This window comes from Gobio gobio (genome assembly GCF_949357685.1).
Source record: "Gobio gobio genome assembly, chromosome: 22".
In the NCBI taxonomy this organism is placed as follows: Eukaryota; Metazoa; Chordata; class Actinopteri; order Cypriniformes; family Gobionidae; genus Gobio; species Gobio gobio.
The window spans coordinates 16,414,442-16,427,044 of NC_137118.1; the positions used below are offsets into that span (position 1 = coordinate 16,414,442).

Consider the following 12,603-nt stretch of genomic DNA (forward strand, 5'->3'; position numbering starts at 1 on the left):
AATTATCAGGAAATGTTCATTTGTGGGTGAACTAATCCTTTAAAAGCACACACGTTAAGTACATTTACTAACATTTGACGATAGAAACAAACACATACCTTTTTGTTTTCTGGGGTTTTGTACAGGTGTTGCCAGTATGTGGTCAATCAGTTTGCTTACCCAGTTATTCTCACTGGGAAAGGGTGCACAGAGCTTCCTGCCCTTCTTTGTGACAAATCTGTGGAAATTCATTCATATTTAAAAATGCAAAATCCTTTACACCTTGAAGTCTGTAGCACTTTTGAGGCATTTTGAAATGCATGTAATCCGACTTACATAGTGGCAGGAATTCTGCAGGCTCCATTGCCCGTCTGAATGGTGAAGGATGTCACTACCCTCTTTGGGATGTGCCGGTTGCTGGTGGTTAAACAGCAATCCGCTGCATCGTCACTTTGAGCTGTGGTAGTTAAACAGTGCACAAATGTTAACCATTAACAATTTAAAGTCTCATCTGATAAACCATGAAGAAAAATTAAAAGATTATCTTCACAGACAGTTTAGTATTGAAAAAAAAACTGTATTATAAATTATTTTAAGGATATTGTAAAATAAATAAAGTGCTTGCATTCTTGAATATGTTTAACCTTCAGATATATTCAAATACATTTTAAAACGGATTAATTCAAACCACAAGGATATTGCTAAATAATGCATGCCTCACCTGTTGTACAGCTCCATAGACTGACACTCAATATAAGCAGAGCACCTGCCCATAATGTCATTGAGTTAGAGAACATTGTCGCTCCTTTCTATGTGTTATTTCACCTGTGCTCAACAGATATGTGCCTCACCGGTGCGTGCACTCCTTTTATACGTTTCTTCACACACTTTCACTTTCTTTAGGTAACCGTTTCCTGTAAATCCATCCCTATTAAAAACAGCCCTTTCACCTTCTTTTGTTAACTGGAAATGAAGGTACCTGCCAAACGGGGTCATTCATCTCAAGCGAAGGGAAAGTTTCGACATGTCTTCTGGGCTTTTAAAATGTGCTTATCAGTGTCACTGCCTCATGAGAATCAAACACGGCGAAAGTAAAGTCGTATTAGCAAGTGTCACTCACAGCTGGAGGGAACTGGTTGCACATAAGTGGCTTTTGGACAAATTAGACGTTGGTGAAATTCCACTAAGTGATAATTCTAGTGTGCATTAGCACACTGCTAGGTTTGTTTAGTCTTTTAATCAGAAATGTCCAGACTGCTTTTTGAGTGGATTCAAATACATCAATTGAATTCAATCCAAATGAGCAAAATAAAATAAATATAGACCATAGGTTTGCAACTGGGTTTTTTGAACCCAGTTGCAAACCTATGGTCTATATTTATTTTATTTTGCTCATTTTGATTGAATTCAATTGATGTATTTGAATCAAAAAACCCTTATGATGACCAAAAAAGGAGGACCGTGACGTCGCCCGGTACGGCGCAGCCGGGGCCCCACCCTGGAGCCAGGCCTGGGGTTGGGGCTCGTATGCGAGCGCCTGGTGGCCGGGCCTTCCCCCAAGGGGTCCGGCCGGGCTCAGCCCAAAGGAGCGACGTGGGGACACCTTCCCGTGGGCCCACCACTCACAGGAGGGACCGTAAGGGGCCGGTGCAGAGAAGATCGGGCAGCAGTCGAAGGCAGGAGCCTAGACAACCCGATCCCTGGACACGGAAACTGGCTCTTGGGACATGGAATGTCACCTCACTGGCGGGGAAGGAGCCTGAGATTGTGCGTGAGGTTGAGAGGTTCCGACTAGAGATAGTCGAAATCACCTCTACGCACGGCTTGGGCTCTGGAACCACACTCCTCGAGAGAGGATGGACTCTTCACCACTCCGGAGTTGCCCATGGTGAGAGGCGGCAGGCTGGTGTGGGTTTGCTTATAGCCCCCCAGCTCTGCCACCATGTGTTGGAGTTTACCCCGGTGAATGAAAGGGTCGTTTCCCTGCGGCTTCGGCTCAGGGATAGGTATCTCACTGTTGTTTGTGCCTACGGGCCGAACGGCAGTGCAGAGTACCCGGCCTTCTTGGGGTCTCTGGGAGGGGTGCTGGAAAGTGTTCCGACTGGGGACTCCGTCGTTCTACTGGGGGACTTCAACGCCCACGTGGGCAATGACAGTGACACCTGGAGGGGCGTGATTGGGAGGAACGGCCCCCCTGATCTGAACCCGAGTGGTGTTCAGTTATTGGACTTCTGTGCTAGTTACGGTTTGTCCATAACGAACACCATGTTCAGGCATAAGAGTGTCCATCAGTGCACATGGCACCAGGACACTCTAGGTCGTAGGTCAATGATCGACTTTGTGGTCGTTTCATCTGACCTGCGGCCGTATGTCTTGGACACTCGGGTGAAGAGAGGGGCGGAGCTGTCAACTGATCACCACCTGGTGGTGAGTTGGATCCGATGGCGGGGGAGGAAGCTGGACAGACCCGGCAGACCCAAACGTACTGTAAGGGTCTGCTGGGAACGTTTGGCCGAGCCCCCTGTCAGAGAGATCTTCAACTCCCACCTCCGGCAGGATCCCGAGGGAGGCTGGAGATATTGAGTCCGAATGGACCACGTTCTCCACCTCCATTGTCAAAGCGGCCGCTCTGAGCTGTGGCCGTAAGGTCTCCGGTGCATGTCGAGGCGGCAATCCCCGAACCCGGTGGTGGACACCGGAAGTAAGGGATGCCATCAAGCTGAAGAAGGAGTCCTATCGGGCCTGGTTGGCTTGTGGGACTCCTGAGGCAGCTGACATGTACCGGCAGGCTAAGCGGACTGCAGCCCGGGTGGTTGTGGAGGCAAAAACTCGGGCCTGGGAGGAGTTCGGTGAGGCCATGGAAAAGGACTATCGGCTGGCCTCGAAGAGATTCTGGCAAACCGTCCGGCGCCTCAGGAGGGGGAAGCAGTGCCCTACCAACGCTGTTTACAGTGGCGATGGGCGGCTGTTGACCTCAACTGGGGATGTCATCGGACGGTGGAAGGAATACTTCGAGGATCTCCTCAATCCCGCCATCACGCCTTCCATTGAGGAAGCAGAGGCTGGGGGCTCAGAGGAGGACTCGTCCATCACCCAAGCTGAAGTCACCGAGGTGGTCAAGAAACTCCTCGGTGGCAAGGCACCGGGGGTGGATGAGATCCGCCCTGAGTACCTCAAGTCTCTGGATGTTGTGGGGCTGTCTTGGCTGACACGCCTCTGCAGCATCACGTGGCGGTCGGGGACAGTGACTCTGGGATGGCAGACCGGGGTGGTGGTCCCTCTTTTTAAGAAGGGGGACCGGAGGGTGTGTTCCAACTGCAGGGGGATCACACTTCTCAGCCTCCCCGGGAAAGTCTATGCCAGGGTACTGGAGAGACTACTAACCCTAACCCTAACTTTCAGTGATGTTCTAAGATGAAGTGGTGTAAAGCGAACCGGACTCTTGAGCAGTGGAGAAGTGTTCTCTGGAGTGACGAATCACGCTTCTCTGTCTGGTAATCCGATGGACGAGTCTGGGTTTGGCGGTTGCCGGGAGAACGGTACTTGCCTGACTGCATTGTGCCAAGAGTAAAGTTTGGTGGAGGGGGGCTTATGGTGTGGGGTTGTTTTTCAGGGGTTGAGCTGGGCCCCTTAGTTCCAACGAAAGGAACTCTTAATGCTTCAGCATACCAAGACATTTTGGACAATTTCATGCTCCCAACTATGTGGGAACAGTTTGGGGATGGCCCCTTCCTGTTCCAGCATGACTGCGCACCAGTGCACAAAGCAAGGTCAATAAAGACATGGATGAGCGAGTTTTTGTTGTGGAGGAACTTGACTGGCCTGCGCAGAGTCCTGACCTCAACCCGATAGAACTCCTTTGGGATGAATTAGAGCGGAGAGCGAGCCAGGGCTTCTTGTCCAACATCAGTGCCTGACATCACCATTCTAAAAGAATGGTCCAAAATTCCCATAAACACACTCCTAAACCTTGTGGAAAGCCTTCCCAGAAGAGTTGAAGCTGTTATAGCTGCAAAGGGTGGGCCAACTCCATATTAAACCCTACGGATTAAGAATGGGAAATCATTAAAGTTCATGTGCATGTAAAGGCAGGCGTCCCAATACTTTTGGCAATATAGTGTACTTCTGGACTTCTGGATCAATGCCTGCAGTATCGGGTTACTCATATGAAGACACTTTGCATGTGGAAATCTGATATGATATTATACCAATTATAGTCATAATGGTGTTGATATCATCATCTTTATGACTCTTTTATGTAACCTATTAACTCCTTTTCAAGAAACATTGCTTTACATCAAAGCTGGCAAATTCTTACCAAATCACACATGGTTTGATCGACAGCACTACTAATTTGTGGGTCCGTGTGCTTTTTGGGTGTAACCCAACATACAAGCTGCAAGAACATGTACCTGCTATTGCCGACAGGTGGGCAATGATTGCTGTTGGAAAATGCGGCACTTTGAGAACTATGATGTAACTTCCTTAGTATTTTTAATAGCTTTGATGACTACCTATATTTTATGTGAGAATTAGGTTTAGTTTTTTACAGATTTTTTTTGCACAGTTCTCTGTTTTAAACCAGAATGTGAATCATAATAATCTGAAATAATATTCTTATTCTTGTTTTGGGAATACTGGTAGTGTTATGTTTCAGGCGTGCATCTACATGTGGAAGCTAAATATATGCATGGAATACAGCCAGCAAACTGTCCTCAAAAAGACCTCAGACATGTTAATTATGCAAAACTAAAATGTGTTTATACTGTGAATATATATATACAATGTCCCATATCCTGAAATCCAGCTCAATTAAAAGACCCTCGAGGACTGTAGCCTCCACACGCCAGCCAGGTCTTCATTCTGTGATGTGATCCGAGTGTATCTCATGAGTCCTAAAGAAGCTTGAAAAGGGGTACAGATGACTTTGATCCTCTACTTGAGATCAAGCAGTTTAATTTCTAACTACAGCTGCATTCGGTTTTCATTCTTCACTTCAGGATTTTCAGGGAATGAGCCACATGCCGTGCCATTTCCTATATAATGGCTCACTTCCACCTGGGCTGCAGCAACTTTAGCAAGTCCAGAGGTAATCAAGCTGCTTTGTCTGATAAGGATGTGATGAGGAAATTACCCACAATCAAGACTACTTGAAGGCTAGTCAAAGTTTGCGATGAGCGTCTTTTGCTCATGTTACAGCACTACGTTTTTGAATATGAAATCTATAATACGTTATATATGAAATGCTTTTAATATACATTTTGTATGTATGAGATATGGCTATACATATACCGACACCCTTTTATTGAATACTTTTTTCAAACCTCCTTCTTCTATAATGCCTGATGAGTTTGGAGAACACCTGACAAGAGATCAGAGACCATTCCTTCATACAGAATCTCTCCAGATCCTTCAGATTCCCAGCTCCATGTTGGTGCTTCTTCTCTTCATGGAAGAAGCTTAATTTTGTGCTCAGTGTAGGGGTGTAACGGTACACAAAACTGACGGTTCGGTACGTACCTCGGTTTTGAAGTCACAGTTCGGTACGGGTTCGGTACCACAGTTTCACAAAATTGCTTTTAATTTATTTTTATTAAACAGTGGTTTACTGGGGAAAAAAAAGTGTCGGTCCTTAAATTAATTAAATTATAATTAAAAGTTTATTGAAGATATTGCTGTAAACTATATAGGGAGCCCTTACTTGCACATTAGGCTAATATTAAAGGTTAACAACAGGGTCCAAACTATTAGCCTACATTATGTTGCTATTTATTTTTAGATATAATAATCAACACTCAAATAACACATAGTACACAAACATGTAAACTTCACATAAGGCAGCTTTTACAATAACTAACAATAATCTAATTAAAAATAGTTTTTCCTCCAATTCGTTGTTGAAATATAATCATTTAAAGGTCCCGTTTTTCGTGTTTTTTTGAAGCTTTGATTGTGTTTACAGTGTGCAATATAACATGTGTTCATGCTTCATGTGTAAAAAAAAAACTGTATTTTTCACACAATTTACTTATCTGTATACTGTTTTCACTGTCCTCAAAACGGCCTGAGAATTTCCTCGTTCTATGAAGTCCCTCCTTCAGAAATACGTAACGAGTTCTGATTGTGCCAGCGGTTCCCGTGTTGTGATTCGACAGCAGCTTACACACGTTGCCCGGAAAGGTCACGCCTCTTACCATAACGGGGAGATGAACGCGCTCAAACTACAGCCCCTGAAGGCCAAACAAAGGTGATTTGACTCCGGGATGAAAATAACAGCGTCTGAACGACATGGCGACAAACGCAACCGAACCGAACCGAACGCAACACTTCCTCTTCTCCACGAGGGAGCAACAAGACCACGCCCCCTTTTTCACGTATTCTTGTGGGCGGAGGTTAGTCGACAAACTGTTCTACTGACGTAATTAAAGCAGGATGTACATGGATGTAGTCCAAACCGGCCATTCGCTGTAGGCTTTGAAAGGGAACTTCTGTCAAATAAAATATCTCGCTTGGCATTGAACTTTGAGCTTTATAATTTTACAGGTATTATTTATGCTCTAACAGCAACATTACACACTAACTAAAGTTTGAAAAATGGGATCACGAAGAACAGGACCTTTAATACTGTCTGTCATTTCCATGACAGGTTTATACATAGTACATTAAACAAGACAACACTAACAGGTTAAGTAGAATATAATGAATATAATGAATATTTACCTCAGGCATAGTCCATATACATTTAGCGAAAGAGTCCATAGTCAATTCACTGCTGTGAACATCGAATGACTGCCTGAGGTAAATGTGATGCTACATTGTTTACAAGCAGTTATATTGAGGTCTTTCCGCCGTTGAAACACTGATTGAGCGATTACACCACATATGATACGTGACAGTAAGTTGAAATGTATCCTCAACACACCTTCAGAAGTTCATTCATGTTTATTCTTTAGGAAGAGAGGATCGATCGCTTTCACAGATGATCGCGTTCACGCGCGCACATCGCGCGGCCGCTTGAACTGTGATGATCAGTGATCAGTCACTCCACATAGAGCGTCAAAACGGCATTTGTCGTTTGAATTTCGGGATAAAATGGACTGAACACTTAATCTGTTTGTGTGGGAACTCGGATTGAAGTGTGTTCCGCGCTTAAAACAAGCCGATTGTGAACTGATAAAGACTGTATTCGGAAACCGTTCGGTAGGCTACATGCGTGCACCGAACCGAAAGCCCTGTACCGAAACGGTTCGGTACGAATATGTGTACCGTTACACCCCTAGCTAACATTTTTGTGTTGATTTTGATGTTTGTTTGGGATCATTGTCCTGATGGAAGATCCAACGACAGAGCATTATAAAATTGTCTAGCAGAGGCCGTCAGCTTTCAATTTTTTATTTGTCGGTATTTGGTAGGATCCAGTACCTCCAGGAAAAAAAATAGGCCCACAACATTAAAGGGTTACTTCAGCGATTTAGCATTAAGCTTTGTATCAGTAGAAACCCGGTAGTATATTCGAATTATCGTACTTTCCCCCCCCCCTGTCCCCCTGAGATGAGAGAATTATGCATTTTATTCCTGGAAAAAATCCCAAATGATTTTTTGGCCAGAGGCTAAAAACTACAGCCAGTAGAGGGAGCAAGTTCTGCATGTTATCAACCCGCCCATTGGGGTAGGATCTCACTCACAGAATGTAAATGCGCTCGGCTCGGGCATTAATAATGGAGCGGTACCAAGCAAAGTAAGTGTTTCAACTTTTCAATTAATTCCTATGAAAGTTAAGCTTCCATAGGCATTATCTGAAAATGCGCCAGACAGGACACCCGCCGCGAATGACTGCCCCGCTTACCTCTTCGCTCTCGTGATAAATGAAATCTGACTCCTGCTTCGTTTGTGTCGTGACTTGACTTTCGTTCGGCTCACTCACACTTTATTGAAACGACACGTTCAGTTTTTAATTATAGTGTCTGTTCTCTAACTGAACTTAGTGATTTTATTACTATGAATATCAAAACGTTGGGTGACGTTGACGTTGGAGCGGTGCCGCGGTGGGCAAGTGATAACCAGTAGCCGTGGCTTTGGGAGTGGCCTCGTTGGGCAGCGAAGCAAGTGCATTCTGGGAGTTGTTGTCTATCATCCACATGAGACAAAAATAAATTTTCTGTCTTTTCTCGGTCTAAGGCACCAAATTAAAAAAATATTTCACATTTCTACTACATAAATGACCCAGTTTAAATACACATTCATCTTCCCAGCGCTGAAGTACCCCTTTAAAGATCCAGTATATTCAACGTGGTTATGGGGTACTTTTTATCCCTTTTTGCACCAAACCCATCTTGTGGGTTTGCTGCCAAAACGTTGACCACAGAACCCAGTCCCATCTGACATTCAGACACTACGTCTGACAACTGAATAAGCTGGAATTTGTTTTTTTGGATAAGAGCAGAGGATTTTTTTTCTTGAATCCCTCCCAAACAACTTGTGGTAATGTAGGGGCTTTTTTTTAGGCTTTCTGACCCCAATATTACTAATTTCAGCAATTGTCCATCTGTGATCCTTGGAGTCTTTGGCCAATCAAACTCTCCTCCTCACCGTGCATTAGGACGATATAGACACACGTCCTATTCCAGGTAGATTCATAACATCTTTAGTTGTTTGGAACTTCTTAATGATTGACCTGATGAAGGAAATTGGGATTTTCAATGCTTTAGCTATTTTCTTACAGCCACTTTCTATTTTGTGAAGTTCAACAATCTTTTGCTGCACATCAGAACTATAATCTTTGGTTTTACTCATTGTGATGAATGATTAAGAAAATTTGGCCTTTGTGTTTCCTCATATTTATACTCCTGTGAAACAGGAAGTCATGGTTGGACAATTTCATGCTCCTAGTCACCCTGGTGTGCTAAATAAAAAAAACATACGAATGGGAAAATACTTTATAGATATTTTACTAGGGGTGCCAATAATTGTGGCCTATGTGTTTTGGATTTGGAGTTTCCCCCACTATCAATTGTTTTACTTCCATGAAAGGTTAGATTTTTGTGATTTCTTTGAAGGAACGGCAAAACAATAGTGATTTTTACAGGCATCTTTGATCATATTTTAACAAGGGTGACCATCAGTTTCTGATATTTTAGACTTATACCTTTGACACACAGTCATGAGGGTCTGCAAGGGTGTTCTCTGTTACTCTAAGGGTATGTTTAAATGACAACAAGGGGGTTTAGGGTGTCATTTGGGACAGGGCCAAAGCGATCTCCGTTCACAAGGATCCGCAAAAATGACTAAAAACACGATATTATTCATGCCAGACCAGTAGGTGGCAATGTCACAGTGTAAACAATAGACTGACTATAATACGCATGCGTCACCGTTTTCAAGTTTTTGGAGTTTGCACGAAGACGATAACGGTTGTTTTAAAAAATGTGCACTCTGAAACCCGTTATCAAAATGAATTTTAGAAAAGGAATTAAAGGCATGCCCATCATAGACCATGTGTACTGAAGTGAGTGTATGAATTGTATTTTAATGCATTTTTGAATCTTTTTTTATACTTACAGAAGCTCACTTGACCTCCTCTTAAAATCACTACAGTGTCACTCCTAAAATATTGCATTATAACATTCACACAGTTATACAATAAATGCGTTGCATAACATTCGTTTCTTTCATCGGTATTGATGTCATTTTTATCATCTGCTGTTGTACATTGGTTGGCTTTCATTTACACTGAGAACAGATGTACATTTGAAAGAGATGTTTTATGTATTCTCTATCAACAGATATAGACTTGTCATAAGTTCCGAGCAAGGTTTATTAAATATTTGCGGTTAGTAATTGGCCAAAGATGTTTAACTCCAATAACAAAATGTTCTGTTCATTTGGAGGTTCAACTTTCATTGTGCTCATGATGAACAGCACAGATCCGTCTTCCTTGTATAGACTCGCCCACATCTCAAAGCGCTTGTTTATTCTGGAGGCTCGAATTCACTTTTCTTCAATGAACAACAGAAGAAAAAAAATAAAATCAAGCCACTTCCTGCAGTCAGGTTGTGCCCTTGCCAGATCTGTCTGGAATCTGTCCAAGATAAACTCATTGCAGAAATCTACATGTCACCAAACAGTTTGATTTTTATCATTGATGCCCTTAAGCTAATGAGTTTCAATTTAGTCACGTAGACACAAACCTCACACTTACAATGACTAGTTTGCTATGGTTAAGTTTAATGGCATTTTCTATTACAAAAGCATTATTTTTGTTCTTATTATTGAGATGAATATGCATAAGATGTCTACAGATATAGATAACTATTAACTAATAACGACAATCTCCTCAGTTCCATGGAATCACGCCATGTTTGCAGAAATCCCCCATTTGACTGCCAGATAAATGTATGTGGGAGTGCCATTTTCAAGAAGTCGGCTGACAGGTATGCAAGATTTTATAGATCTTTCTCTGCAGATAAGCGGAATGTTCCGAGCACTCTTCGCACCCTTAACAGAGGCTGGACCTGAGGTCTGATTTTAAGCACATTCAGAATTGCTGAAGGTATAATGTGATAAGTAGTATTGGTTTGCTAAATGGAGCTTGGAAGTTTACAGTCACGCTCAACGGGACGTTTCGTTAATAAAATACACTTAACATCTCATCTTTCCTTGTTTTGAGTCTGTTCTTTATGTTTGTGCAGTGAGCCTGCTATAATAGGAGAGATCTATCGCAGCGCAGGGACAAAGGACACTGGAAAGTCCATAAGATTAGTTTGTTTATAATCCAAAGACAGGTGGTCATGGGTAATTTGTTAACAGGACAGACGGGTATTTCCCACTTTGATGCAGGCAGGGCACAAAGGTGGATGTCTTTTGGCGCCCCCTGGTACCTTCTGTTTTGTAGGGGTGGAAAGTAAATGTTTTGTTTTGTATTCTTTCTTTTTGTTTGTTTGTTATTCCTTTTTTTTTTGCATTGCTGTCATGTCTAACAAGTTAAATGAAACTGGAGGGGAAAGCACTGAAAGCACTTTTTTACATACATAACCTGGTTTTGGTTGCGTTTCTGCAGTGCGCTCTAAAACATCACACAGGTCATCCCTCGAACATTTTCATGTCCGAATATGTGGGATAAAATATGGAAATCTTATTAAAAAAAAATAAGTTTTAATAATTTGGCAACTTTGATTGGATGTTGTCATTTTTGCTATGTCCATGCGCACTATGTAGGCCCTAGCTACTTCTAAGAACTCACAAAACATGCAACTTGTAAGCAAGTTGATTTTAATTTCTCTATTTAAAAGTCTAAATCAAAGCATGTTTTCTTGTATATATTCTTATCAGTTAATCCATCCATTATCCTTTTCTATCCTGTATCGATGTTATTTTAGTTTTATTAATATTTTTAATTAGCTTTTATTTTTTAATACTTTTCATGTTCATTTTAGTTTAATTCTTAGTCATTTCATTGTGCTTTTGTCATTTTTTTTTTTTATTGGTTTCATTTAAATTTATATCAGTTTGTGTTATTAAAATTCCTTCAAATTAAACTTATTTCAGTTTATTGCCAAGGCAACATTTCTAAATAAATAAGTTTTTCACATATATTTTATTTGATTTCAGCTTTATTCAATTAACAAATACGTTTTTAGTAGTTTTAGTTTTAGTTTTGGTTTTAGTTAACGATAATATCTCTGTCCTGACTGACATCATGTTCCAGGAGATGACTCCATTTATGGTGAGGAAATGATAGCAAAAATTTCAGTAGGTATTAGCAATGTATTTGATCAATTATATACATATCTGATATCTGTTACAAAAAAAAAGAATGAAGATGAAGCTGAGATGCCCTTGTGAGCTAATAATCTCACATTGACTAACTTTATTTTTGTCAGACTATGTTTTGTTTGTGTTCAGCACTGCGTGACTTTATGGATGAATATGACTCCTCAAAATAGATCATCTTTTACAACGAACTCTTAGAGAACTACAGAATTTGTCTGTTCAATAAAATATCTTACTCGCTCGAGTAATAAAACGCCCTCTCTGTGTCACTTTTCAAATCCCTCAGTTAACATCTCCGAAAAGCCAGGCCAATGTTGATTCTAGTTTTATTACGAGCTCTGTTGTGTTCCCTTTTTCGAAAAAAAAATTTATAGTGTGCTCCATGTTGTTTTCTCGCTAGTTGACAACTAGCCACTCCCACAATATACACACGAGTAGCCGGAACAACTTCTATATTTAAGGATACACAATTTCCCGGGAAAATCATCATGTCATCTTCATGCATTACACACGGCAAATTCAGAAAAATATCCATTTCATGGCACATGATAATTTTAAAATCTTAAATGAAAATGACACCTCTGGCCATTCCATTGGGTCGTTGGTCCAGTCACAGATACTATGTTTGGACAATCCGACCTAATAAGGCTCAATGTATCTTGCTCTGTTGAGCAGCATAAGTGATTATGCATGCTATACTGGTTTTAAGGGGTGGTAAAACACATTCTTTCGAAGGCTTGATTGTGTTTGTGGGGTGCACTGTAACATGTGTTCATGCTTCGTTTAAAAAAAAAAAATCATTATTTTTCATATATTTTACCTTTATTCTACACTGCTCTGTCCCTTCTTGTAAAA

At 41.6% G+C, this 12,603-nt stretch overlaps 1 protein-coding gene across 1 annotated transcript in view; it reads right to left on the reverse strand.

Moving 5' to 3' along the window:
• ccl19b (chemokine (C-C motif) ligand 19b) overlaps positions 1 to 823 on the reverse strand; it is a 2,443-nt gene extending 1,620 nt beyond the window's left edge. The window contains exons 1-3 of the mRNA XM_079804376.1: positions 701 to 823; positions 316 to 436; positions 99 to 217 (exon numbers count right to left, since the gene is read on the reverse strand). Coding sequence (XP_079660502.1) covers positions 99 to 217; positions 316 to 436; positions 701 to 776 — 316 coding nt within the window. The 5' untranslated portion in view covers positions 777 to 823. The remainder of the gene's footprint in view (positions 1 to 98; positions 218 to 315; positions 437 to 700) is intronic.
• Positions 824 to 12,603: the final 11,780 nt, after the last annotated feature.